The sequence below is a fragment of the Salvelinus alpinus genome, chromosome 18 (genome assembly GCF_045679555.1).
Source record: "Salvelinus alpinus chromosome 18, SLU_Salpinus.1, whole genome shotgun sequence".
Taxonomy (NCBI): domain Eukaryota; kingdom Metazoa; phylum Chordata; class Actinopteri; order Salmoniformes; family Salmonidae; genus Salvelinus; species Salvelinus alpinus.
In genome coordinates this window covers 44,325,618-44,352,077 of record NC_092103.1, presented here as the reverse complement: position 1 = coordinate 44,352,077, position 26,460 = coordinate 44,325,618, and the positions used below count along the sequence as shown (strand labels likewise).

The 26,460-nt window shown below is 49.5% G+C and overlaps 1 protein-coding gene across 4 annotated transcripts in view; it reads left to right on the top strand.

Annotated features, from left to right (window-relative positions):
• Nucleotides 1-26,460, top strand: part of mapkap1 (MAPK associated protein 1) — a 122,481-nt gene that overhangs the window by 27,914 nt on the left and 68,107 nt on the right. For all 4 annotated transcript variants that reach the window (XM_071351422.1, XM_071351420.1, XM_071351423.1 and 1 more), the window contains 2 exons: nt 52-224; nt 16,038-16,214. In XM_071351422.1, the coding sequence (XP_071207523.1) occupies nt 52-224; nt 16,038-16,214 (350 nt within the window). The remainder of the gene's footprint in view (nt 1-51; nt 225-16,037; nt 16,215-26,460) is intronic.

Sequence of the window (26,460 nt, the reverse complement as noted above, 5' to 3'; positions counted from 1 at the left end):
AGTGAATATGACGTTTTATGTACCTGTATTCCCCCCCCTTCTCTCCTGCAGGGCCACGTAGGTACAACCGCAACCAAAAAAATTGACGTCTACCTCTCGATGCAGTCTGCACAGGAGAAACTGCATCCCATGATGGTGGTGACCATCGCCAACGCTCGGGTCCACGACCTCATTGGCCTCATCTGCTGGCAGTACACCAGCGAGGGCCGCGAACCCAAACTCAAGTGAGTGTCCATTGACAGTATGGCCTGTCCCAATTATCTATCCTTCCCCCCCAAAGTGTGCACTTGTTCACTATCTTTCTCTGATTTGAATATAAATTACTGACATAAGAACTATGGTGTAAACTCCTTCTAGCCCAGGGGTTTCCAACAGGTAGATCTCCCTCTAGCCCAGGGGTTTCCATCAGGTAGATCTCCCTCTAGTCCAGGGGTTTCCAACAGGTAGATCTCCCTCTAGCCCAGGGGTTTCCAACAGGTAGATCTCCCTCTAGCCCAGGGGTTTCCAACAGGTAGAACTCCCTCTAGCCCAGGGGTTTCCAACAGGTAGATCTCCTTCTAGCCCAGGGGTTTCCAATCAGGTAGATCTCCTTCTAGCCCAGGGGTTTCCATCAGGTAGATCTCCTTCTAGACCAGGGGTTTCCCACAGGTAGATCTCCCTCTAGCCCAGGGGTTTCCAACAGGTAGATCTCCCTCTAGCCCAGGGGTTTCCACCAGGTAGATCTCCCTCTAGCCCAGGGGTTTCCCACAGGTAGATCTCCTTCTAGCCCAGGGGTTTCCAACAGGTAGATCTCCCTCTAGCCCAGGGGTTTCCAACAGGTAGATCTCCCTCTAGCCCAGGGGTTTCCATCAGGTAGATCTCCCTCTAGCCCAGGGGTTTCCAACAGGGAGATCTCCTTCTAGCCCAGGGGTTTCCAACAGGGAGATCTCCTTCTAGACCAGGGGTTTCCAACAGGTAGATCTCCTTCTAGACCAGGGGTTTCCATCAGGTAGATCTCCCTCTAGCCCAGGGGTTTCCCACAGGTAGATCTCCCTCTAGCCCAGGGTTTCCCACAGGTACATCTGCTTCTAGCCCAGGGGTTTCCAACAGGTAGATCTCCCTCTAGCCCAGGGGTTTCCCACAGGTAGATCTCCTTCTAGCCCAGGGGTTTCCAACAGGTAGATCTCCCTCTAGCCCAGGGGTTTCCATAAGGTAGATCTCCTTCTAGCCCAGGGGTTTCCAACAGGTAGATCTCCCTCTAGCCCAGGGGTTTCCAACAGGTAGATCTCCCTCTAGCCCAGGGGTTTCCATCAGGTAGATCTCCCTCTAGCCCAGGGGTTTCCATCAGGTAGATCTCCTTCTAGCCCAGGGGTTTCCAACAGGTAGATCTCCCTCTAGCCCAGGGGTTTCCATCAGGTAGATCTCCCTCTAGCTCAGGGGACTACCCACAGGTAGATCTCCCTCTAGCCCAGGGGACTACCCACAGGTAGATCTCCCTCTAGCCCAGGGGACTACCCACAGGTAGATCTCCCTCTAGCCCAGGGGACTACCCACAGGTAGATCTCCCTCTAGTCCAGGGGACTACCCACAGGTAGATCTCCCTCTAGCCCAGGGGACTACCCACAGGTAGATCTCCCTCTAGCCCAGGGGACTACCCACAGGTAGATCTCCCTCTAGCCCAGGGGACTACCCACAGGTAGATCTCCCTCTAGCCCAGGGGTTTCCAACAGGTAGATCTCCCTCTAGCCCAGGGGACTACCCACAGGTAGATCTCCCTCTAGCCCAGGGGTTTCCATCAGGTAAATCTCCCTCTAGCCCAGGGGACTACCCACAGGTAGATCTCCCTCTAGCCCAGGGGACTACCCACAGGTAGATCTCCCTCTAGCCCAGGGGACTACCCACAGGTAGATCTCCCTCTAGCCCAGGGGTTTCCAACAGGTAGATCTCCCTCTAGCCCAGGGGTTTCCAACAGGTAGATCTCCCTCTAGCCTAGGGGACTACCCACAGGTAGATCTCCCTCTAGCCCAGGGGACTACCCACAGGTAGATCTCCCTCTAGCCCAGGGGACTACCCACAGGTAGATCTCCCTCTAGCCCAGGGGACTACCCACAGGTAGATCTCCCTCTAGCCCAGGGGACTACCCACAGGTAGATCTCCCTCTAGCCCAGGGGACTACCCACAGGTAGATCTCCCTCTAGTCCAGGGGACTACCCACAGGTAGATCTCCCTCTAGCCCAGGGGACTACCCACAGGTAGATCTCCCTCTAGCCCAGGGGACTACCCACAAGTAGATCTCCCTCTAGCCCAGGGGTTTCCAACAGGTAGATCTCCCTCTAGCCCAGGGGACTACCCACAGGTAGATCTCCCTCTAGCCCAGGGGACTACCCACAGGTAGATCTCCCTCTAGCCCAGGGGTTTCCAACAGGTAGATCTCCCTCTAGCCCAGGGGACTACCCACAGGTAGATCTCCCTCTAGCCCAGGGGTTTCCATCAGGTAAATCTCCCTCTAGCCCAGGGGACTACCCACAGGTAGATCTCCCTCTAGCCCAGGGGACTACCCACAGGTAGATCTCCCTCTAGCCCAGGGGACTACCCACAGGTAGATCTCCCTCTAGCCCAGGGGTTTCCAACAGGTAGATCTCCCTCTAGCCCAGGGGACTACCCACAGGTAGATCTCCCTCTAGCCCAGGGGTTTCCAACAGGTAGATCTCCCTCTAGCCTAGGGTACTACCCACAGGTAGATCTCCCTCTAGCCCAGGGGACTACCCACAGGTAGATCTCCCTCTAGCCCAGGGGACTACCCACAGGTAGATCTCCCTCTAGCCCAGGGGACTACCCACAGGTAGATCTCCCTCTAGCCCAGGGGACTACCCACAGGTAGATCTCCCTCTAGCCCAGGGGACTACCCACAGGTAGATCTCCCTCTAGTCCAGGGGACTACCCACAGGTAGATCTCCCTCTAGCCCAGGGGACTACCCACAGTTAGATCTCCCTCTAGTCCAGGGGACTACCCACAGGTAGATCTCCCTCTAGCCCAGGGGACTACCCACAGGGAGATCTCCCTCTAGTCCAGGGGACTACCCACAGGGAAATCTCCCTCTAGCCCAGTGGACTACCCACAGGTAGATCTCCCTCTAGCCCAGGGGACTACCCACAGGTAGATCTCCCTCTAGCCCAGGGGACTACCCACAGGTAGATCTCCCTCTAGCCCAGGGGACTACCCACAGGTAGATCTCCCTCTAGCCCAGGGGACTACCCACAGGTAGATCTCCCTCTAGCCCAGGGGACTACCCACAGGTAGATCTCCCTCTAGTCCAGGGGACTACCCACAGGTAGATCTCCCTCTAGCCCATGGGACTACCCACAGGTAGATCTCCCTCTAGCCCAGGGGACTACCCACAGGTAGATCTCCCTCTAGCCCAGGGGACTACCCACAGGTAGATCTCCCTCTAGTCCAGGGGACTACCCACAGGTAGATCTCCCTCTAGTCCAGGGGACTACCCACAGGTAGATCTCCCTCTAGCCCAGGGGACTACCCACAGGTAGATCTCCCTCTAGCCCAGGGGACTACCCACAGGTAGATCTCCCTCTAGCCCAGGGGACTACCCACAGGTAGATCTCCCTCTAGCCCAGGGGTTTCCAACAGGTAGATCTCCCTCTAGCCCAGGGGACTACCCACAGGTAGATCTCCCTCTAGCCCAGGGGTTTCCATCAGGTAAATCTCCCTCTAGCCCAGGGGACTACCCACAGGTAGATCTCCCTCTAGCCCAGGGGACTACCCACAGGTAGATCTCCCTCTAGCCCAGGGGACTACCCACAGGTAGATCTCCCTCTAGCCCAGGGGTTTCCAACAGGTAGATCTCCCTCTAGCCCAGGGGTTTCCAACAGGTAGATCTCCCTCTAGCCTAGGGGACTACCCACAGGTAGATCTCCCTCTAGCCCAGGGGACTACCCACAGGTAGATCTCCCTCTAGCCCAGGGGACTACCCACAGGTAGATCTCCCTCTAGCCCAGGGGACTACCCACAGGTAGATCTCCCTCTAGCCCAGGGGACTACCCACAGGTAGATCTCCCTCTAGCCCAGGGGACTACCCACAGGTAGATCTCCCTCTAGTCCAGGGGACTACCCACAGGTAGATCTCCCTCTAGCCCAGGGGACTACCCACAGGTAGATCTCCCTCTAGCCCAGGGGACTACCCACAAGTAGATCTCCCTCTAGCCCAGGGGTTTCCAACAGGTAGATCTCCCTCTAGCCCAGGGGACTACCCACAGGTAGATCTCCCTCTAGCCCAGGGGACTACCCACAGGTAGATCTCCCTCTAGCCCAGGGGTTTCCAACAGGTAGATCTCCCTCTAGCCCAGGGGACTACCCACAGGTAGATCTCCCTCTAGCCCAGGGGTTTCCATCAGGTAAATCTCCCTCTAGCCCAGGGGACTACCCACAGGTAGATCTCCCTCTAGCCCAGGGGACTACCCACAGGTAGATCTCCCTCTAGCCCAGGGGACTACCCACAGGTAGATCTCCCTCTAGCCCAGGGGTTTCCAACAGGTAGATCTCCCTCTAGCCCAGGGGACTACCCACAGGTAGATCTCCCTCTAGCCCAGGGGTTTCCAACAGGTAGATCTCCCTCTAGCCTAGGGTACTACCCACAGGTAGATCTCCCTCTAGCCCAGGGGACTACCCACAGGTAGATCTCCCTCTAGCCCAGGGGACTACCCACAGGTAGATCTCCCTCTAGCCCAGGGGACTACCCACAGGTAGATCTCCCTCTAGCCCAGGGGACTACCCACAGGTAGATCTCCCTCTAGCCCAGGGGACTACCCACAGGTAGATCTCCCTCTAGTCCAGTGGACTACCCACAGGTAGATCTCCCTCTAGCCCAGGGGACTACCCACAGTTAGATCTCCCTCTAGTCCAGGGGACTACCCACAGGTAGATCTCCCTCTAGCCCAGGGGACTACCCACAGGGAGATCTCCCTCTAGTCCAGGGGACTACCCACAGGGAAATCTCCCTCTAGCCCAGTGGACTACCCACAGGTAGATCTCCCTCTAGCCCAGGGGACTACCCACAGGTAGATCTCCCTCTAGCCCAGGGGACTACCCACAGGTAGATCTCCCTCTAGCCCAGGGGACTACCCACAGGTAGATCTCCCTCTAGCCCAGGGGACTACCCACAGGTAGATCTCCCTCTAGCCCAGGGGACTACCCACAGGTAGATCTCCCTCTAGTCCAGGGGACTACCCACAGGTAGATCTCCCTCTAGCCCATGGGACTACCCACAGGTAGATCTCCCTCTAGCCCAGGGGACTACCCACAGGTAGATCTCCCTCTAGCCCAGGGGACTACCCACAGGTAGATCTCCCTCTAGTCCAGGGGACTACCCACAGGTAGATCTCCCTCTAGTCCAGGGGACTACCCACAGGTAGATCTCCCTCTAGTCCAGGGGACTACCCACAGGTAGATCTCCCTCTAGCCCAGGGGACTACCCACAGGTAGATCTCCCTCTAGCCCAGGGGACTACCCATAGCTCTCAGCCCCCCTATGAGTATCTCACCAAGCAATTCTGAAAGTACGTGCATTTTTTTTAATGTGTTCCATCGCTGTCATAAACATATAGCTCCGGCCTTGAAGCCACATTGACATTATCCTACCCCTGCTTAGCCACATTGGCATTATCCTACCCCTGCTTAGCCACATTGCCATTATCCTACCCCTGCTTAGCCACATTGCCATTATCCTACGCCTGCTTAGCCACATTGACATTATCCTACGCCTGCTTAGCCACATTGACATTATCCTACCCCTGCTTAGCCACATTGACATTATCCTACCACTGCTTATCCACATTGACATTATCCTACCCCTGCTTAGCCACATTGACATTATCCTACCCATGATTAGCCACATTGACATTATCCTACCCCATGCTTAGCCACATTGACATTATCCTACCCCTGCTTAGCCACATTGACATTATCCTACCCCTGCTTAGCCACATTGACTACCCACAGGTAGATCTCCCTCTAGTCCAGGGGACTACCCACAGGTAGATCTCCCTCTAGCCCAGGGGACTACCCACAGGTAGATCTCCCTCTAGCCCAGGGGACTACCCACAGGTAGATCTCCCTCTAGTCCAGGGGACTACCCACAGGTAGATCTCCCTCTAGTCCAGGGGACTACCCACAGGTAGATCTCCCTCTAGCCCAGGGGACTACCCACAGGTAGATCTCCCTCTAGCCCAGGGGACTACCCACAGGTAGATCTCCCTCTAGCCCAGGGGACTACCCATAGCTCTCAGCCCCCCTATGAGTATCTCACCAAGCAATTCTGAAAGTACGTGCATTTTTTTTAATGTGTTCCATCGCTGTCATAAACATATAGCTCCGGCCTTGAAGCCACATTGACATTATCCTACCCCTGCTTAGCCACATTGGCATTATCCTACCCCTGCTTAGCCACATTGCCATTATCCTACCCCTGCTTAGCCACATTGCCATTATCCTACGCCTGCTTAGCCACATTGACATTATCCTACGCCTGCTTAGCCACATTGACATTATCCTACCCCTGCTTAGCCACATTGACATTATCCTACCACTGCTTATCCACATTGACATTATCCTACCCCATGCTTAGCCACATTGACATTATCCTACCCCTGATTAGCCACATTGACATTATCCTACGGCATTGACATGGACTCAAAATATACATTTTAGTTGTTTCTCCATGAATATTGAGAGTCCATTTTTTTTAAACAAAAAACCCAAACCTGGAAAAAAATAAAACGGAGAAAACAGAATTCCTGAAAATACAATTTTTTTATTGTCCATTATTTGACAAGGTATATTAAAAGAAAACATGTCTCTTGTACACCAAGGCCTCGAGAAAGAGTAGCAGGGTAGAGAAGTATATGCCTATTTGAAATAAATTGCAGCTCGCAAAAAGTGTTTTTATTTTTTTTAAGTAGCTCTAATGGTAGAAAAGGTTTGGGACCCCTGCCCTAGCATATGCTTCGGGCAATTCAATGGTTTTAGACTTGTGGGAAGTAGTGACCACTCAAACATAAATACACCAACATCATTTACGACAATACAAACACAAAAATGACAATATAATAACAATACGAACTAGTGGATGAATTTGAGCCAGGGTTGGGGTCAGCGCAGAAACTGAAATTCCAAAAGATTGAGGAATATTGTCATTTCGCGTTTACATGCTGAATTCACTGAATTTAAAATGGAATTGACCCCAACCCTGATTTGAACAGAAAATACTTTCTTTCGGATAATCATCTGTCTATGATATCCGGTCTAATGTGTTCCCCTATCGATCGCCAGCGTCAGTCTCATCATCTTAACACTAAGATTTCTCCCCTTGTTTATTTGACGCCACCTTCTTGAATAGTCTCCACGGTTCACACAATCAACAGTGGAAGAATGCAACTCCTCGGTCCGTGGCACAACATCAGGATTTATTAGATAGCCAGTCTGAAAGTGGATACTGTTTGGAGGGGAGGGGGGACAGAGAAAGAATGCATAAGAAGAGAGGGGGGGGGGGTAACAAAACAACAACAAAACACCCAGCCAGCCAGCACAAAGCCCAATGTGGACAGTTGGGAGGTTGAGGTGGGACATGAGTGGCATAGCAATGAGCCTTTCGTCCCCTGGAGGGCCCTGCCACACACAGTGAAGAGGAAGGGACGAGAGGAGATGAAAAGGAGAGAAGAGGTACAGATCAAGGATGATAGGGGGTACACTCACCCCTCCTTTCTGTACAAATGACATGACCTTTGAACCCCCCCCCCCCCCCCCCCCCCCCACCTAAAGCAGTTCTTGTCCCTAGGGAAGAGCCCTGGGCCACTATGGTAACGGATCTGATGAAGGCTGGAGACAGTGGAGAGCTCTAGGTGCTGAGATGCAGTGCGTAGATGAACCCTGAGAGTGCTGAGTGGTTACAAGGCGTTATTCACTCGCTACGCCAGTGTTCTTTTGGAGGGATTCTTAATTAAATCTTCATATTAGAAGAAAAAAAAAGACCAAGTCGCTCTTTATATTGGGTGCAAATTAGAAAGTCCTTCATTAACTTGGCACGTCTACATGAAATTGACATGCTGGCCATTCCAATGCAAAAGTGTTTGATATTTAAAAGAAGGTATCAAATGAGCCCTTGGTCCCCTGGAGGTCCCTGGCACATACAGAGAAGAAGAAGGGAGGAGTGGAGATGAGAAGGATCGAAGAGGTACAGATAGAGGGTGCAATCACCCCTCCCTTCTGTGGAAATGACATGACCTTTGACCCCCCCCCATCACCACCACCACCACCAAATTGCAGAATAAAGAAAGACTGAAGGGATGAGGTGGAGTGATTGTTGTTTTACAAAACTGGTAAATGATAAAAGTTAGTTTGTTTGTTAAGCTTGTGTGAATCAATACGCCACGTTCATGAAGAGCGCTATTAGTGGAAGATGTGTTTCTCCGAATGTAGGCGGAGCACAAAGGCCCTTGAGACTAGATGGTCGCAAATAGAATATCCAGTCTGTTTTCAAAGTTTTGTATTTCTGTACTTACCTTCTAATCTCTAGAACAGTACTTGTGACTTGTGGCTCGAGGGATGCTTGTCTTTATTCTCTTGTCTTTCGGGAAACAGTGACTGTGTGTACGACAGGGAACCAGACGAGACAATGTGTTGTGAGAATGACTGAAAGAGGTGGGAGGAGCGAGAGAAAAGAGAGAGTGAAAGCGGTACAGGGATAATACAGTCGGTGTTGGGTGGGGAAACTGACTTGTCGGGTGGGTTTGTGATTTTCCCGTCTCCCCACATCTCTTTCATCTCTCTCTCTACGTCCCACCCTGTCTCCCCACCCTCTCTATTGCCCTCTCTCTCCTCTCCACCCTCTCTCCCTCCCTCGCTCCACCTGCTCTCTCTTTCTGTCTCTCTGTCTCTGTCTGTCTGGGTGACAGACTGGTTGACAGGATGTCTTTTACTGTTAGGACCAGCACCACCAGACTGGCTGACAGGATGTCTTTACTGTTAGGACCAGCACCACCAGGCTGGCTGACAGGATGTCTTGACTGTTAAGGACCAGCACCACCAGACTGGCTGACAGGATGTCTTGACTGTTAGGACCAGCACCACCAGACTGGCTGACAGGATGTCTTTACTGTTAGGACCAGCACCACCAGGCTGGCTGGCAGGATGTCTTTACTGTTAGGACCAGCACCACCAGGCTGGCTGACAGGATGTCTTGACTGTTAAGGACCAGCACCACCAGGCTGGCTGACAGGATGTCTTGACTGTTAAGGACCAGCACCACCAGACTGGCTGACAGGATGTCTTTACTGTTAGGACCAGCACCACCAGACTGGCTGACAGGATGTCTTTACTGTTAGGACCAGCACCACCAGGCTGGCTGACATGTGTTTACTGTTAGGACCAGCACCACCAGACTGGCTGACAGGATGTCTTTACTGTTAGGACCAGCACCACCAGACTGGCTGACAGGATGTCTTTACTGTTAGGACCAGCACCACCAGACTGGCTGACAGGATGTCTTTACTGTTAGGACCAGCACCACCAGACTGGCTGACAGGATGTCTTTACTGTTAGGACCAGCACCACCAGGCTGGCTGGCAGGATGTCTTTACTGTTAGGACCAGCACCACCAGGCTGGCTGACAGGATGTCTTGACTGTTAAGGACCAGCACCACCAGACTGGCTGACAGGATGTCTTTACTGTTAGGACCAGCACCACCAGACTGGCTGACAGGATGTCTTTACTGTTAGGACCAGCACCACCAGACTGGCTGACAGGATGTCTTTACTGTTAGGACCAGCACCACCAGGCTGGCTGACATGTGTTTACTGTTAGGACCAGCACCACCAGACTGGCTGACAGGATGTCTTTACTGTTAGGACCAGCACCACCAGACTGGCTGACATGATGTCTTTATTGTTAGGACCAGCACCACCAGACTGGCTGACAGGATGTCTTTACTGTTAGGACCAGCACCACCAGACTGGCTGACAGGATGTCTTTACTGTTAGGACTAGCACCACCAGACTGGCTGGCAGGATGTCTTTACTGTTAGGACCAGCACCACCAGACTGGCTGACAGGATGTCTTGACTGTTAAGGACCAGCACCACCAGGCTGGTTGACAGGATGTCTTTACTGTTAAGGACCAGCACCACCAGGCTGGTTGACAGGATGTCTTTACTGTTAAGGACCAGCACCACCAGGCTGGCGACAGGATGTCTTTACTGTTAGGACCAGCACCACCAGACTGGCTGACAGGATGTCTTTACTGTTAGGACCAGCACCACCAGGCTGGCTGACAGGATGTCTTTACTGTTAGGACCAGCACCACCAGGCTGGCTGACAGGATGTCTTTACTGTTAGGACCAGCACCACCAGACTGGCTGACAGGATGTCTTTACTGTTAGGACCAGCACCACCAGACTGGCTGACAGGATGTCTTTACTGTTAGGACCAGCACCACCAGACTGGCTGACAGGATGTCTTTACTGTTAGGACCAGCATCACCAGGCTGGCTGACAGGATGTCTTTACTGTTAGGACCAGCACCACCAGACTGGCTGACAGGATGTCTTTACTGTTAGGACCAGCACCACCAGGCTGGCTGACAGGATGTCTTTACTGTTAGGACCAGCACCACCAGACTGGCTGACAGGATGTCTTTACTGTTAGGACCAGCACCACCAGACTGGCTGACAGGATGTCTTTACTGTTAGGACCAGCACCACCAGACTGGCTGACAGGATGTCTTTACTGTTAGGACCAGCATCACCAGGCTGGCTGACAGGATGTCTTTACTGTTAGGACCAGCACCACCAGGCTGGCTGACAGGATGTCTTGACTGTTAGGACCAGCACCACCAGACTGGCTGACAGGATGTCTTTACTGTTAGGACCAGCATCACCAGGCTGGCTGACAGGATGTCTTGACTGTTAGGACCAGCATCACCAGGCTGGCTGACAGGATGTCTTGACTGTTAGGACCAGCATCACCAGGCTGGCTGACAGGATGTCTTTACTGTTAGGACCAGCACCACCAGACTGGCTGACAGGATGTCTTTACTGTTAGGACCAGCACCACCAGACTGGCTGACAGGATGTCTTTACTGTTAGGACCAGCACCACCAGACTGGCTGACAGGATGTCTTTACTGTTAGGACCAGCACCTCCAGACTGGCTGACAGGATGTCTTTACTGTTAGGACCAGCACCACCAGACTGGCTGACAGGACGTCTTTACTGTTAGGACCAGCACCACCAGACTGGCTGACAGGACGTCTTTACTGTTAGGACCGGCACCACCAGGCTGGCTGACAGGATGAGCATCTGCTAAATGACAAAAATGTCAAATGTTTTACATACAGATCTCATATTACTATATTGAATTATTGTTTTTTTAAACATTGTTTTAATATTGATATCATAAATGTATCATTTGTACAGTTCTCTATTAAATATGTAGTTATTTGTTCCAGTTGACTGTGTGAAACCTAGCAGTACACTTATTTTTCTGAGAGTGAGGTGGATATATAGCAAAAATACATAATTATTTGTCTCTGAAATAAAACTATCAAGTGATAGATTTTAAACAAATACACGTCTGTCATTGAACAACCCCATTCCATGATTAGATAGTGAAAAAGCACACCAATCTCTTTCATAATTTCCTTAAACAATAAAAGCTAATTCATCAACATTTGAAAATGGATGTATAGTGTTTTGGAATGAAACTCTAAATGTTGTCTATCACTAACAGCACCATATCACCAGGTAACATTCTGAGTATGTTGTCTATCACTAGCAGCACCATATCACCAGGTAACATTCTGAGTATGTTGTCTATCACTAACAGCACCATATCACCATGTAACATTCTGAGTATGTTGTCTATCACTAACAACACCATATCACCAGGTAACATTCTGAGTATGTTGTCTATCACTAGCAGCACCATATCACCAGGTAACATTCTGAGTATGTCGTCTATCACTAGCAGCACCATATCACCAGGTAACATTCTGAGTATGTTGTCTATCACTAACAACACCATATCACCAGGTAACATTCTGAGTATGTTGTCTAGCAGCACCATATCACCAGGTAACATTCTGAGTATGTTGTCTAACAGCACCATATCACCAGGTAACATTCTGAGTGTGTTGTCTATCACTAGCAGCACCATATCACCAGGTAACATTCTGAGTATGTTGTCTATCACTAACAGCACCATATCACCAGGTAACATTCTGAGTATGTTGTCTATCAGTACCATATCACCAGGTAACATTCTGAGTATGTTGTCTATCACTAACAACACCATATCACCAGGTAACATTCTGAGTATGTTGTCTAGCAGCACCATATCAACAGGTAACATTCTGAGTATGTTGTCTAGCAGCACCATATCACCAGGTAACATTCTGAGTATGTTGTCAAACAGCACCATATCACCATGTAACATTCTGAGTATGTTGTCTAGCAGCACCATATCACCAGGTAACATTCTGAGTATGTTGTCTATCACTAACAGCACCATATCACCGGGTAACATTCTGAGTATGTTGTCTAACAGCACCATATCACCAGGTAACATTCTGAGTATATTGTCTATCACTAACAGCACCATATCACCAGGTAACATTCTGAGTATGTTGTCTATCACTAAGAGCACCATATCACCAGGTAACATTCTGAGTATGTTGTCTAGCAGCACCATATCACCAGGTAACATTCTGAGTATGTTGTCTATCACTAGCAGCACCATATCACCAGGTAACATTCTGAGTATGTTATCTATTACTAACAGCACCATATCACCAGGTAACATTCTGAGTATGTTGTCTAACATTAACAGCACCATATCACCAGGTAACATTCTGAGTATGTTTTCTATCACTAACAGCACCATATCACCAGGTAACATTCTGAGTATGTTGTCAAACAGCACCATATCACCAGGTAACATTCTGAGTATGTTGTCCTTCACTAGCAGCACCATATCACCAGGTAACATTCTGAGTATGTTGTCTAGCAGCACCATATCACCAGGTAACATTCTGAGTATGTTGTCTATCACTAACAGCATCATATCACCAGGTAACATTCTGAGTATGTTGTCTATCACTAACAGCACCATATCACCAGGTAACATTCTGAGTATGTTGTCAAACAGCACCATATCACCAGGTAACATTCTGAGTATGTTGTCCTTCACTAACAGCACCATATCACCAGGTAACATTCTGAGTATGTTGTCTATCACTAGCAGCACCATATCACCAGGTAACATTCTGAGTATGTTGTCTATCACTAACAACACCATATCACCAGGTAACATTCTGAGTATGTTGTCTATCACTAACAGCACCATATCACCAGGTAACATTCTGAGTATGTTGTCAAACAGCACCATATCACCAGGTAACATTCTGAGTATGTTGTCTATCACTAGCAGCACCATATCACCAGGTAACATTCTGAGTATGTTGTCTATCAGTACCATATCACCAGGTAACATTCTGAGTATGTTGTCAAATAGCACCATATCACCAGGTAACATTCTGAGTATGTTGTCTATCACTAGCAGCACCATATCACCAGGTAACATTCTGAGTATGTTGTCAAATAGCACCATATCACCAGGTAACATTCTGAGTATGTTGTCTATCACTAGCAGCACCATATCACCAGGTAACATTCTGAGTATGTTGTCTATCACTAGCAGCACCATATCACCAGGTAACATTCTGAGTATGTTGTCTATCACTAACAGCACCATATCACCAGGTAACATTCTGAGTATGTTGTCTATCACTAACAGCACCATTTCACCAGGTAACATTCTGAGTATGTTGTCTAGCAGCACCATATCACCAGGTAACATTCTGAGTATGTTATATATCACTAGCAGCACCATATCACCAGGTAACATTCTGAGTATGTTATATATCACTAGCAGCATCATATCACCAGGTAACATTCTGAGTATGTTGTCTAGCAGCACCATATCACCAGGTAACATTCTGAGTATGTATGTACTTGGTGAATCTGATTCTGAAGTGATGGAAGAAATGCTTTTGGAGGGATACACACAGACCTCTCTGCATTCCCAGACCCCCAAGTTGTTCCATTCTATACACCCCACTAGAACAAGCCCCTCTCTGTTGTCTCCATTTTAATTACCCTCTCTTTTAATTGCCCCGACGGCGTAAATCGTGTCGCTGTTTGTTTTGTTCAGTGTCTGTCATTGTTACTTTCCAAAGCTGGGGACGGTCGTAGCCCCTCTGTAAGGTTTTCATGGAAACCGTGAATGGATGCCAAGACGGTGCTTCAGGGGGTTGGGGTAGGGCAGAGTGTGGGGACTCTGTAGGGGGTGGGGGCAGAGAGAGGGGACTCGGGGGTGGGTGCGGAGAGAGGGTGCTCTTTAGGGGGTGGGTGCGGAGAGAGGGTGCTCTTTAGGGGGTGGGTGCGGAGAGAGGGTACTCTTTAGGGGGTGGGCGGAATGAGAGGGGACTAGGGCGTGGGGGGCGGAGATAGGGGACGTGGGGGTGGAAAGAGAGGGTACTCTTTTGGGGGGGGGGGGGGTGGAAAGAGAGGGGACTAGGGGGTGGGGTGGGGCGGAGAGAGTGGAATAGGGGGTGGGGTGGAGAGAGGGGACTAGGGGGTGGAGTGGGGCGGAGAGAGGGGACTAGGGGGTGGAGTGGGGCGGAGAGAGGGGACTAGGGGGTGGAGTGGGGCGGAGAGAGGGGAGTAGGGGGTGGAGTGGGGCGGAGAGAGGGGAGTAGGGGGTGGAGTGGGGCGGAGAGAGGGGACTAGGGGGTGGAGAGAGGGGACTAGGGGGTGGAGTGGGGCGGAGAGAGGGGACTAGGGGGTGGAGTGGGGCGGAGAGAGGGGAGTAGGGGGTGGAGAGAGGGGACTAGGGGGTGGAGAGAGGGGACTAGGGGGTGGAGAGAGGGGACTAGGGGGTGGAGTGGGGCGGAGAGAGGGGACTAGGGGGTGGAGTGGGGCGGAGAGAGGGGACTAGGGGGTGGAGAGAGGGGACTAGGGGGTGGAGTGGGGTGGAGAGAGGGGACTAGGGGGTGGAGTGGGGCGGAGAGAGGGGACTAGGGAGTGGGGTGGAGAGAGGGGACTAGGGGGTGGGGTGGAGAGAGGGGACTAGGGGGTGTGGACTCTATTGTTTTGTTTTTTATAACATTTTTTATTTATTTTATTTATTTAACCTTTATTTAACTAGGCAAGTCAGTTAAGAACAAATTTTTATTTACAATGACAGCCTACACCGGCCAAACCTGGACGCCGCAGGGCCAATTGTGCACCACCTTATGGTACTCCCAATCACGGCCAGTTGTGATACAGCCTGGGTTCGAACCAGGGTCTCTAGTGACGCCTCTAGCACTGAGATGCTCGCAGAGAGAGAGGTTATGGACAGTGTTGCTGACAGGATTGCACACACACACACACAAAAGTACATACACAAATGCATGCATGCACTGCACTCCATTTCACTTTAACAGAGTTTGGCTTCACGGTCACTTTGCTAGCAGATCTTTTCTTTATTCACTGATGTAATAAATATTAAATATTGTCACTCCCTTTTTCTCTCATCCTCCCGGTTTCTGTCCCTCCTACCTCCCTCTCATCCTCCCTGTTTCTGTCCTTCCTACCTCCCTCTCATCCTCCCTGTTTCTGTCCTTCCTACCTCCCTCTCATCCTCCCTGTTTCTCCTACCTCCCTCTCATCCTCCCTGTTTCTGTCCCTCCTACCTCCCTCTCATCCTCCCTGTTTCTCTCTCCTACCTCCCTCTCATCCTCCCTGTTTCTGTCCCTCCTACCTCCCTCTCATCCTCCCTGTTTCTGTCCTTCCTACCTCCCTCTCATATCCTGCTTTTCGTTCTCTCCTCTGTCTCTATCTTTCTCTGTTTCTCTTTCTTTCCTATCCTCCCTATTTCTCTCCCAACCCTCTGCCTCTCTCTCCTATCCTTCCTCTCTCTCTCCCTCCTGTTTTTTTTTCTCTCTCTCCTCCAGTGAGAACGTGAATGCGTACTGCCTCCACATAGCAGAGGATGACGGGGAGGTGGACACGGACTTCCCCCCTTTGGACTCCAATGAGCCCATCCACAAGTTTGGTTTCAGCACTCTGGCCCTGGTCGAGAAGTACTCGTCCCCCGGCCTGGCCGCCAAGCAGTCCCTCTTTGTCCGAATGTAAGTCCTATAAAGCAACCATAACATAGTCCTTCCTGTGGCTCAGTTGGGAGTGCATGGCGCTAGCAACGCTAGGGTTCTGGGTTCAGGGCGTGTAGCCTTGCGGTTAAGAGAGTTGGGTCAGTAACTGAAAGGTCGCAGATTCGAATCCCAAAGCCGGCAAAAGTAGAAAATGTGCCGTTCTGCCCTTGAGCAAGGCAGTTAACCCCCAACAACAACTACTCCCCGGGCTGCTGATGATGTGGATGTACTTTAAAAAATAAAAATAAATATTCAACTGTTTCCATCCCTAGATTTGTGACATCCATAGATTTCAACACCTACTTTTTATCTTGAGACTGAGTGAAGATTGTTAAGGGGGAAGGAAAACAGTACAAGGCAATCCTTTTAGGGTCTATTTCCACTCAAACAGCATGCAATTCACATGGTGCTTTTCTTGGAGCAAAGCATACTGCTGGCGAAGGGAGCATTATAAGGGAACATGTGGTCTCCATATTAACTGTTAAACAAAACAACACAACAATATGAGATTTTAGCCAGTCTTTGTAATACAGTTGATCTCTAGATTCCACCTGTCAAACCTTCACTGATTGATTGTGCACACAAAATCATTTGGACACACACACACACACACACACACACACACACACACACACACACACACACACACAGTTATTATGCCCCATAACCAAGAGCCACATACATGGTGACGATGAAATGCTGTTACCCCGGATGGACATATTTATCCAATATGTATTTTTCTCATAAGACCATTTGTCAAGCAATTTGTAAGCAGCGTCCGAATAAAAGGTTTTGTCCGTCCGATAACCAGTCCATAATGACAGTCTGATTAAAACCAGCAATCAGATTCTGATTATGCATTTCCTCCAGCGTATAATTATAGGCCGTTTTCAATTTCAAACGCTTTTCACTTTCACATACCTTTTAAATTTTTTTCCCCTCTTAGCCTCCCTTTTTCAGCAGAGGAAAAGTGTAAAGGCCTAAGAATTCTGAAAGCATTGCCAAAATGAAAAAGTGAAAGCCAATACAAAAAAATACAAAAAATAACCCTCCTAACCAATGAGAAATGTGTATTTCGTCAGTCGCAAATCCAGGAAAGGAAACAACCACCTCCCCATCACCAAGTCTCCTCCTCCTCCTCTCCCACCACCCTTTATTTTCCCGAATATTCATCACAGCAATCGCAATGATTCAAATCCAGATGTCAAGCTGTAAACTTGTGTTGTACGTTGTATTACGCTCTAAATTTTTCAACTCTGACTCGGTTTCCTTTTTGGCAGAGGACCCTGTCTGGAAACCAGTCTCCCTTTTCTCTCTCTCCTCCTGAGGAACACTTTGTTTATTGAATTGAATAAATGAATTGGCTAGGCAATAAGTATGACATGGTTATATCAGGCCTTAGTTATCAAGGTAGATTTTGTTTCTGAATTGTCAGGCGAAATGCTTTGACATTGATGTTTTAAATGCGTTGTTGTATTTTAATCTCTGTGTGAGAGTGGGTCTAGGAGATGTTAATCTCTGTGTGAGAGTGGGTCTAGGAGATGTTAATCTCTGTGTGAGAGTGGGTCTAGGAGATGTGATCTCTGTGTGAGAGTGGGTCTAGGAGATGTTAATCTCTGTGTGAGAGCGGGTCTAGGAGATGTTAATCTCTGTGTGAGAGTGGGTCTAGGAGATGTTAATCTCTGTGTGAGAGTGGGTCTAGGAGATGTTAATCTCTGTGTGAGAGTGGGTCTAGGAGATGTGATCTCTGTGTGAGAGTGGGTCTAGGAGATGTTAATCTCTGTGTGAGAGTGGGTCTAGGAGATGTTAATCTCTGTGTGAGAGTGGGTCTAGGAGATGTTAATCTCTGTGTGAGAGTGGGTCTAGGAGATGTTAATCTCTGTGTGAGAGTGGGTCTAGGAGATGTTAATCTCTGTGAGAGTATTAAGCCAGCTGAAGTGACACAACCTCAGCCCGACATGTGGTCATTTTTTCCGCTGTCAAGTACATGGAAAACGTCTCTCTTGGTTCTTTGGAATCAATTTCAGGTATTTATTAAAGGCTGTGGAAGGAGTGATTTGCTTTGGTTTGGTTTTTCATGAACTGTTAAAGACGATAGCATCGAACTTGCCTTTGAAAACTTCTATACACTTTGAATGGATGTTTTGAAATCGAGATTAACCAATCCAAGATTAGCTCTAGCCTCCTCATTCTCAACCATACTGATGTCAATAGGCATTTTCAGATCTGCCCTCAACTTTCTCTGATTGTTCCATCAACGATCTTGTTTTTTGTTGTTTTCCTTGCCCTCAGTTGGAACAGTTTACCCCCAGTTAGAACAGTTTACCCCCAGTTAGAACAGTTTACCCCCAGTTAGAACAGTTTACCCCCAGTTAGAACAGTTTACCCCCAGTTAGAACAGTTTACCCCCAGTTAGAACAGTTTACCCCCAGTTAGAACAGTTTACCCCCAGTTAGAACAGTTTACCCTCAGTTAGAACAGTTTACCCCCAGTTAGAACAGTTTACCCCCAGTTAGAACAGTTTACCCTCAGTTAGAACAGTTTACCCTCAGAATAGTTTACCCCCAGTTAGAACAGTTTACCCCCAGTTAGAACAGTTTACCCCCAGTTTACCCCCAGTTGGAACAGTTTACCCTCAGTTGGAACAGTTTACCCTCAGTTGGAACAGTTTACCCTCTCAGTTGGAACAGTTTACCCCCAGTTTACCCCCAGTTGGAACAGTTTACCCTCAGTTGGAACAGTTTACCCTCAGTTGGAACAGTTTACCCTCAGTTGGAACAGTTTACCCTCTCAGTTGGAGCAGTTTACCCTCAGTTGGAGCAGTTTACCCTCAGTTGGAGCAGTTTACCCTCAGTTGGAGCAGTTTACCCTCAGTTGGAGCAGTTTACCCTCAGTTGGAGCAGTTTACCCTCAGTTGGAGCAGTTTACCCTCAGTTGGAGCAGTTTACCCTCAGTTGGAGCAGTTTACCCTCAGTTAGAACAGTTTACCCCCAGTTAGAACAGTTTACCCCCAGTTAGAACAGTTTACCCCCAGTTGGAACAGTTTACCCCCAGTTGGAACAGTTTACCCTCAGTTGGAACAGTTTACCCTCAGTTGGAACAGTTTACCCTCAGTTGGAGCAGTTTACCCTCAGTTGGAGCAGTTTACCCTCAGTTGGAGCAGTTTACCCCCCAGTTGGAGCAGTTTACCCCTCAGTTGGAGCAGTTTACCCCCCAGTTGGAGCAGTTTACCCCCCAGTTGGAGCAGTTTACCCCCCAGTTGGAGCAGTTTACCCCCCAGTTGGAGCAGTTTACCCCCCAGTTGGAGCAGTTTACCCCCAGTTGGAGCAGTTTACCCCCCATTTGGAGCAGTTTACCCCCCCCTCCCCTTCAATCGTAGGACCTACTGAAGAGATGAGTCTTCAATAAAGAGTTAAAGGTTGAGACCAAGTCTGCGTCTCTCACATGGGTAGGCAGACCATTCCATAAAAATGTAGCTCTATAGGAGAAAACCCTCCCTCCAGCAGTTTGCTTAGAAATTCAAAGGACAATAAGGAGGCCTGCGTCTTATGACCGTAGCGTACGTGTAGGTATGTACGGCAGGACCAAATCGGAGAGATTGGTAGGAGCAAGCCCATGTAATGCCTTATAGGTATAGAGGTCCTGGATAGCAGGAAGCTTGGCCCCAGTGATGTACTGGGCGTACGCACTACCCTCTCTAGTGCTTTGCGGTTGAAAGCCGAGCAGTTGCCATACCAGGCAGTGATGCAACCAGTCAGGATGCTCTCAAGGGTACAGCTGTAGAACTTTTTGAGGAGGAATAGGTTTTGTCGGGCCCTCTTCACGACTGTCTTGGTGTGTTTGGACCATGATAGTTTGTTGGTGATGTTGTTGCCTACCCTTACCACCTGGGGGGCGGCCGTCAGGAAGTCTAGGATCCAGTTGCGGAGGGAGGGGTTTATTCCCAGTGTCCTTAGCTTAGTGATGAGCTTTGAAGGCACTGTGGTGTTGAACGCTGAGCTGTAGTCAATGAATAGCATTCTCACGTTGGTGTTCCTTTTGTTCAGGTGGGAAAGGCCAGTGTGGAGTGAAATAGAGATTGCATCATCTGTGGATCTGCTGGGGCGCTATGCAAATTGGAGTGGGTCTAGGCTTTCTGGGATAATGGTGTTGATGTGAGCCATGACCAGTCTTTCAAAGCACTTCATGGCTACAGACGTTAGTGCTACGGATCTGTAGTCATTTAGGCAGGTTACCTTAGTGTTCTTGGGCACAGGGACTATGTTGGTATTACAGACTCAGTCAGGGACAGGTTGAAAATGTCAGTGAAGACACTTGCCAGTTGGTCAGCGCGTGCTCAGAGTAGACGTCCTGGTAATCCGTCTGGCCCCGCGGCCTTGTGACAAGCACACCACACAAGCACAGCACTTACACAAATGACTGATGATTGGCTGAGAGAAATTGATGATGAAATGATTGTGGGGGCTGTCTTGTGCAGCTTTTTGACATTATCGATCATAGTCTGCTGCTGGAGAAACGTATGTGTTATGGCTTTACACCCCCTGCTACAATGTGGATAAAGAGTTACCTGTCTAACAGAACACAGAGGGTGTTCTTTAATGGAAGCCTATCAAATATAATCCAGATAGAATCAGGAATTCTCCAGGGTAGCTGTTTAGGCCCCTTTTTTAAATTTTTACTAACGACATGCCGCTGACTTTGAGCAAAGCCAGAGTGTCTATGTATGCGGATGACTCAACACTATACACGTCAGCTACTACAGCGACTGAAATAACTGCAACACTTAACAAAGAGCTGCAGTTAGTAAAATATAGATGAAAACACTTTTGGTAGATGGAGTGGTCTACAGCTTATCATGAAATACTCTACCTCAGGCGAGCATTACCTCGAGACTTCCTTAATATTAGATTTCGTGCACCAGCTGTTGTTTACAAATATACACAGACCGCCACCCCTTGTTTTACCGGAGGCAGCTGTTCTATCTTGCTGATGCAGCGTAAACCCCGATGTCGTTGATCAGCCAAGACTCTGTGAAACATAAGATATGACAGTTTTTAATGTCCTGTTGGTAGGATACTCGTGATCGTAGCTCGTCTATTTTGTTATCCAATGATTGTACGTTGGCTAATAGGACTGATGGTAGAGGCAGATTACCAACTCACTGTCGGATCCTTACAAGGCACCCCCAACTACTTCCCCGACATCTCCATCTCTTTCTCCTGCGAATGACGGGGATGAGGGCCTTGTCGGGTATCTGAAGTAAATCCTGCGTGTCCGACTCGTTAAAGAAAAAAATCTTTGTCCAGTACGGGGTGAGTAATCGCTGTCCTGATATCCAGAAACTATTTTATGTCATAAGAGATGGTGGCAGAAACATTATGCACAAAATAATTTACAAATAACGTGAAAAAATACGCATTAGCACAATTGGTTGAGAGCCTGTAAAACAGCTGCGATGTCCCCCGGCGCCCCCAGTTAGAGCAGTTTGCCCCCAGTTAGAGCAGTTCGCCCCCAGTTAGAGCAGTTCGCCCCCCAGTTAGAGCAGTTCGCCCCCAGTTAGAGCAGTTTGCCCCCAGTTAGAGCAGTTTGCCCCCAGTTAGAGCAGTTTGCCCCCAGTTAGAGCAGTTTGCCCCCAGTTAGAGCAGTTTGCCCCCAGTTAGAGCAGTTTGCCCCCAGTTAGAGCAGTTTGCCCCCAGTTAGAGCAGTTCGCCCCCAGTTAGAGCAGTTCGCCCCCAGTTAGAGCAGTTCGCCCCCAGTTAGAGCAGTTCGCCCCCAGTTAGAGCAGTTTGCCCCCAGTTAGAGCAGTTTGCCCCCAGTTAGAGCAGTTTGCCCCCAGTTAGAGCAGTTTGCCCCCAGTTAGAGCAGTTTGCCCCCAGTTAGAGCAGTTTGCCCCCAGTTAGAGCAGTTTGCCTCCAGTTAGAGCAGTTTGCCTCCAGTTAAAGCATTTTTTCCCTGTGTTGTGCCCAGGGACTGTACTCTAATCAGTTTGTTGTGTTAATTTATCGGAGAGAGCTTTTTAAGGAGCTCCTATTCATTTTAATTGTTAATCGGGTTTGGAGAGGCTGCCTCTGCCAGGGAGAAGTTGGCACTCGATGATGGCCAGAGATTCAGGCTGTGTGTGCGTCTTCCTGGGTCCTTGTTTGTGTATACAAGTGTTAAAGTGTGTGTGTTGGTAAATATATGTGTGTGTGTGTTATAGCCTAAATCACAGAGCCCCCCTGGTTCTGCTTTACAGACCTGCACTCCTGTATATTACCATTTGGCCTGGGCCCAAAAAGCCTGCTCTTTATCTACTGATTCCCCCATAGGGCCTCTTTAAGCGCTCCGTCTGATGGCTAGACTAGCTGGACATTTTAAAGAGCCACAGAACACGCTGATTGGCATGTCTGTTTTTCTGTTGCTCATTAGAAATAGGAGATTTCAGTCTTGGAAGTGTGTTTCCTGACTGAGTAAGCATTTGGTTAATGATGTTTGTACCCCATGAGCCGATTTCACTTTTTACAATACCCAGAATTAATCTAATCTAAAATAAGATAATAAATCTGTAATTTATTGATGTTTTTGCTGAGGATGTTTTAGTTGATACATTTTACATCTAAAAAGGTGTTTGGTGCAGTATTTCTGTAGTAAAACAATGAGCAAAGTGTTGTTTTATGTAAACAAAGTCGGAGCTGCTGTGCAGGTCTGTCTCACATTGGATTGATAACAATCGCTGCAGTTGTTCACCCCATGTTAGTTGTGGCTAGGCTAGCTGGGCTCTGTAAGCGCTCCATATTCGGCGCATGTGACAAGTAAAATTTGATTTGATCTGGTGGCTAGGCTAGCTGGGCACTTTAAGCGCTTCGTCTGGTGGCTAGGCTAGGCTGGATGGGCCCTTTAAGCGCTTCGTCTGGTGGCTAGGCTAGTTGGGCCCTTTAAGCGCTACGTCTGGTGGCTAGGCTAGCTGGGTCCTTTAAATGCTTCGTCAGGTGGCTTGGCTGGCTAGGCTAGCTGGGCCCTTTAAGCGCTACGTCTGGTGGCTAGGCTAGCTGGGCCCTTTAAGCGCTTCGTCTGGTGGCTAGGCTAGGCTAGCTGGGCCCTTTAATCGCTTCATCTGGTGGCTAGGCTAGTTGGGCCCTTTAAGCGCTACGTCTGGTGGCTAGGCTAGGCTAGCTGGGTCCTTTAAACGCTTCGTCAGGTGGCTTGGCTGGCTAGGCTAGCTGGGCCCTTTAAGCGCTACGTCTGGTGGCTAGGCTAGCTGGGCCCTTTAAGCGCTTCGTCTGGTGGCTAGGCTAGGCTAGTTGGGCCCTTTAAGCGCTACGTCTGGTGGCTAGGCTAGGCTAGCTGGGCCCTTTAAGCGCTTCGTCTGGTGGCTAGGCTAGGCTAGCTGGGCCCTTTAATCGCTTCGACTGGTGGCTAGTTGGGCCCTTTAGTCGCTTCATCTGGTGGCTAGGCTAAACCCAAGCTTCAAGCTTGGCTCTGGATCATTGCCCTGGTTGAGGTGTAAAGCAGTGTGAGGGATGCTGAGCCCTATCTATAGAGTGTGAAGGGAATGAACGGTTGTACACTTCAGGGAGAAGGGGGGTGGCGTGAATAGGAATGGGTCTCTTGTCTCAGTACATGGTGCTGTGAGGGTTCAGTATGCGCCACTCTGGGCCTGGCCCCATCCCTGCTAGGGTGAGGTACGTCAAGGATCAATCAAGTTTTTTAAATGTATTTTTTAATTCACAATAAATAAGATGACATGGACAAGGGGGGAAGAAAGAGGAACAAGGTGTAAAGGGGAGACTCCCAGACTGACCTGAAAGCTGGTCTGTGGTCAGTAAGAAGACCTCTGACCACACAACCAAGGCCAGCCAGCCAGTTGCTGGAGTTGGAAGGCTCAACCTTAGGAAGAGGACAGGCCGAGGCAGATAGCAGGGGACTGTTCTGTCCAGACCTGACTGAAACCTGGGCGGATGGACTGTTCTATCCAGACCTGACTGAATCCAGGGCGGATGGACTGTTCTATCCAGACCTGACTGAAACCAGAACAGGAGGACTGTTCTCTCCAGACCTGACTGAAACCAGGACGGATGGACTGTTCTATCCAGACCTGACTGAATCCAGGGCGGATGGACTGTTCTATCCAGACCTGACTGAAACCAGGACGGAGGACTGTTCTTTCCAGACCTGACTGAAACCAGGACGGAGGACAATTCTCTCCAGACCTGACTGAAACAAGAACAGGGGACTGTTCTTTCCAGACCTGACTGAAACCAGGACGAAGGACTGTTCCTTCCAGACCTGACTGAAACCAGGACGGAGGACTGTTCTCTCCAGACCTGACTGAAACCAGGACGGGGGACTGTTCTTTCCAGACCTGACTGAAACCAGGATGAAGGACTGTTCTTTCCAGACCTGACTGAAACCAGGACGGAGGACTGTTCTTTCCAGACCTGACTGAAACCAGGACGGATGACAATTCTCTCCAGACTTGACTGAAACAAGAACAGGGGACTGTTATCTCCAGACCTGACTGAAACCAGGATGGAGGACTGTTCTTTCCAGACCTGACTGAAACCAGGACGGAGGACTGTTCTCTCCAGACCTGACTGAAACCAGGATGGAGGACTGTTCTCTCCAGACCTGACTGAAACCAGGACGGAGGACAATTCTTTCCGGACCTGACTGAATCCAGGACGGATGGACTGTTCTGTCTGAAACCTGGGCGGATGGACTATTCTGTCTAGACCTGACTGAAACCTGGGCAGATGGACTGTTCTCTCCAGACCTGACAGAAACCAGGACGTAGGACAATTCTCTCCAGGTTCAATTCTCTCTTGGTTCAAGTCCAGGCTCTGTCGCAGCTGGCCGCAGACCCAGAAACCCATGGGGCAGCACACAATTGGCCCAGCGTTGTCCGGTTCAGGGGAGGGTTTGGCCGGCCGGGATGTCCTTCTCCCATCGCGCTCTAGCGACTCCTGTGGCGGGCCGGGCGCATTCATGCCGTGGCGTGCCGGGTGCATGGTCGCCAGGTGTCCGGTGTTTCCTCCGACACATTGGTCCGGCTGGCTCCCGGTTTAAGCAGGCATTGTGTCAAGAAGCAGTGCGGCTTGGCGGGATCGTGTTTCGGAGGACGCATGGCTCTCGACCTTCGCCCGAGTCCGTACGGGAGTTGCAGCGATGGGACAAGACTGTAACTACCAATTGGATACCACAAAATTGGGGAGAATTTTTTAAATAAAATACATAACACATTCTTATTTACAATGACGGCCTACACTGGCCAAACCAGAACAACGCTGGGCCAATTGTGCTCCGCCCTATGAGACTCCCAATAACAACCGGTTGTGATACAGACCAGGATCGAACCAGCGTCTGCAGTGACGCCTCTAGCACTGAGACCGCTGCGCCACTCGGGAGCCTTAATGTTCTCTAGTTTTCCATGTTCCATTTTGCTGGTCTAACTTTGTGCACTTGTTTCATGCTGACTTTATACTACTTTAAATCCTTCCTTCGCATCGTTTTCCACATCATCATTTACTTTTAGGAAGGTGACGCGTTCCAATTCACTCAGAACAGTAGCAGGTTAACCTTCCTGAATTTACTACTGTGATTGTTATGACGTCATACCCTCATGTGTTATTGGGTTATGACACGGCATCTGCATGATTGATGGATAGCGGGAAAAACAAATCTGCGGAGCCCTTATCCAATAGAACAAGGGCTTTCTTTTGACTAAACTGTTTTGTGAGACCGCTTCCCACTCGCCTGCTTTAATGGCATCATAAATAGCGCTCCTATCTTTTGAAAGTGCCTAAAATGAAGTGTTCCAAGCGGTGGTAGTAAATAAGTGTGCTATTGGCCCTAACAATCCGATAAATGCGACGTGACGCTTTTAGGATAACGAATCAGGTGTTTGTGTCCCCGAGTCAACTGGAGAGAGAGCCTACTGATATTTGTTTCACTTCTGCTGAGACGGGCGCTTTGTTGTCACTGTGTCTGCAGATGTATTATTTCTGCACTTATATAACTAATATCTATCTTTCTCTCCCCCTCCGTCTCTCTCTCTCTGTCTCTCTGTCCCTCTCTCTCTCTCTCTGTCCCCCTCCGTCTCTGTCCCCCTCCGTCCCCCTCCGTCTCGCTCCCTCTGTCCCCCTCCGTCTCGCTCCCTCTCTCTGTCCCTCTCCCTCGGTCCCTATCTCTCTCTCTCTCTGTACCTCTCTCTCTCTCTCTCTCTCTGTACCTCTCTCTCTCTCTGTCT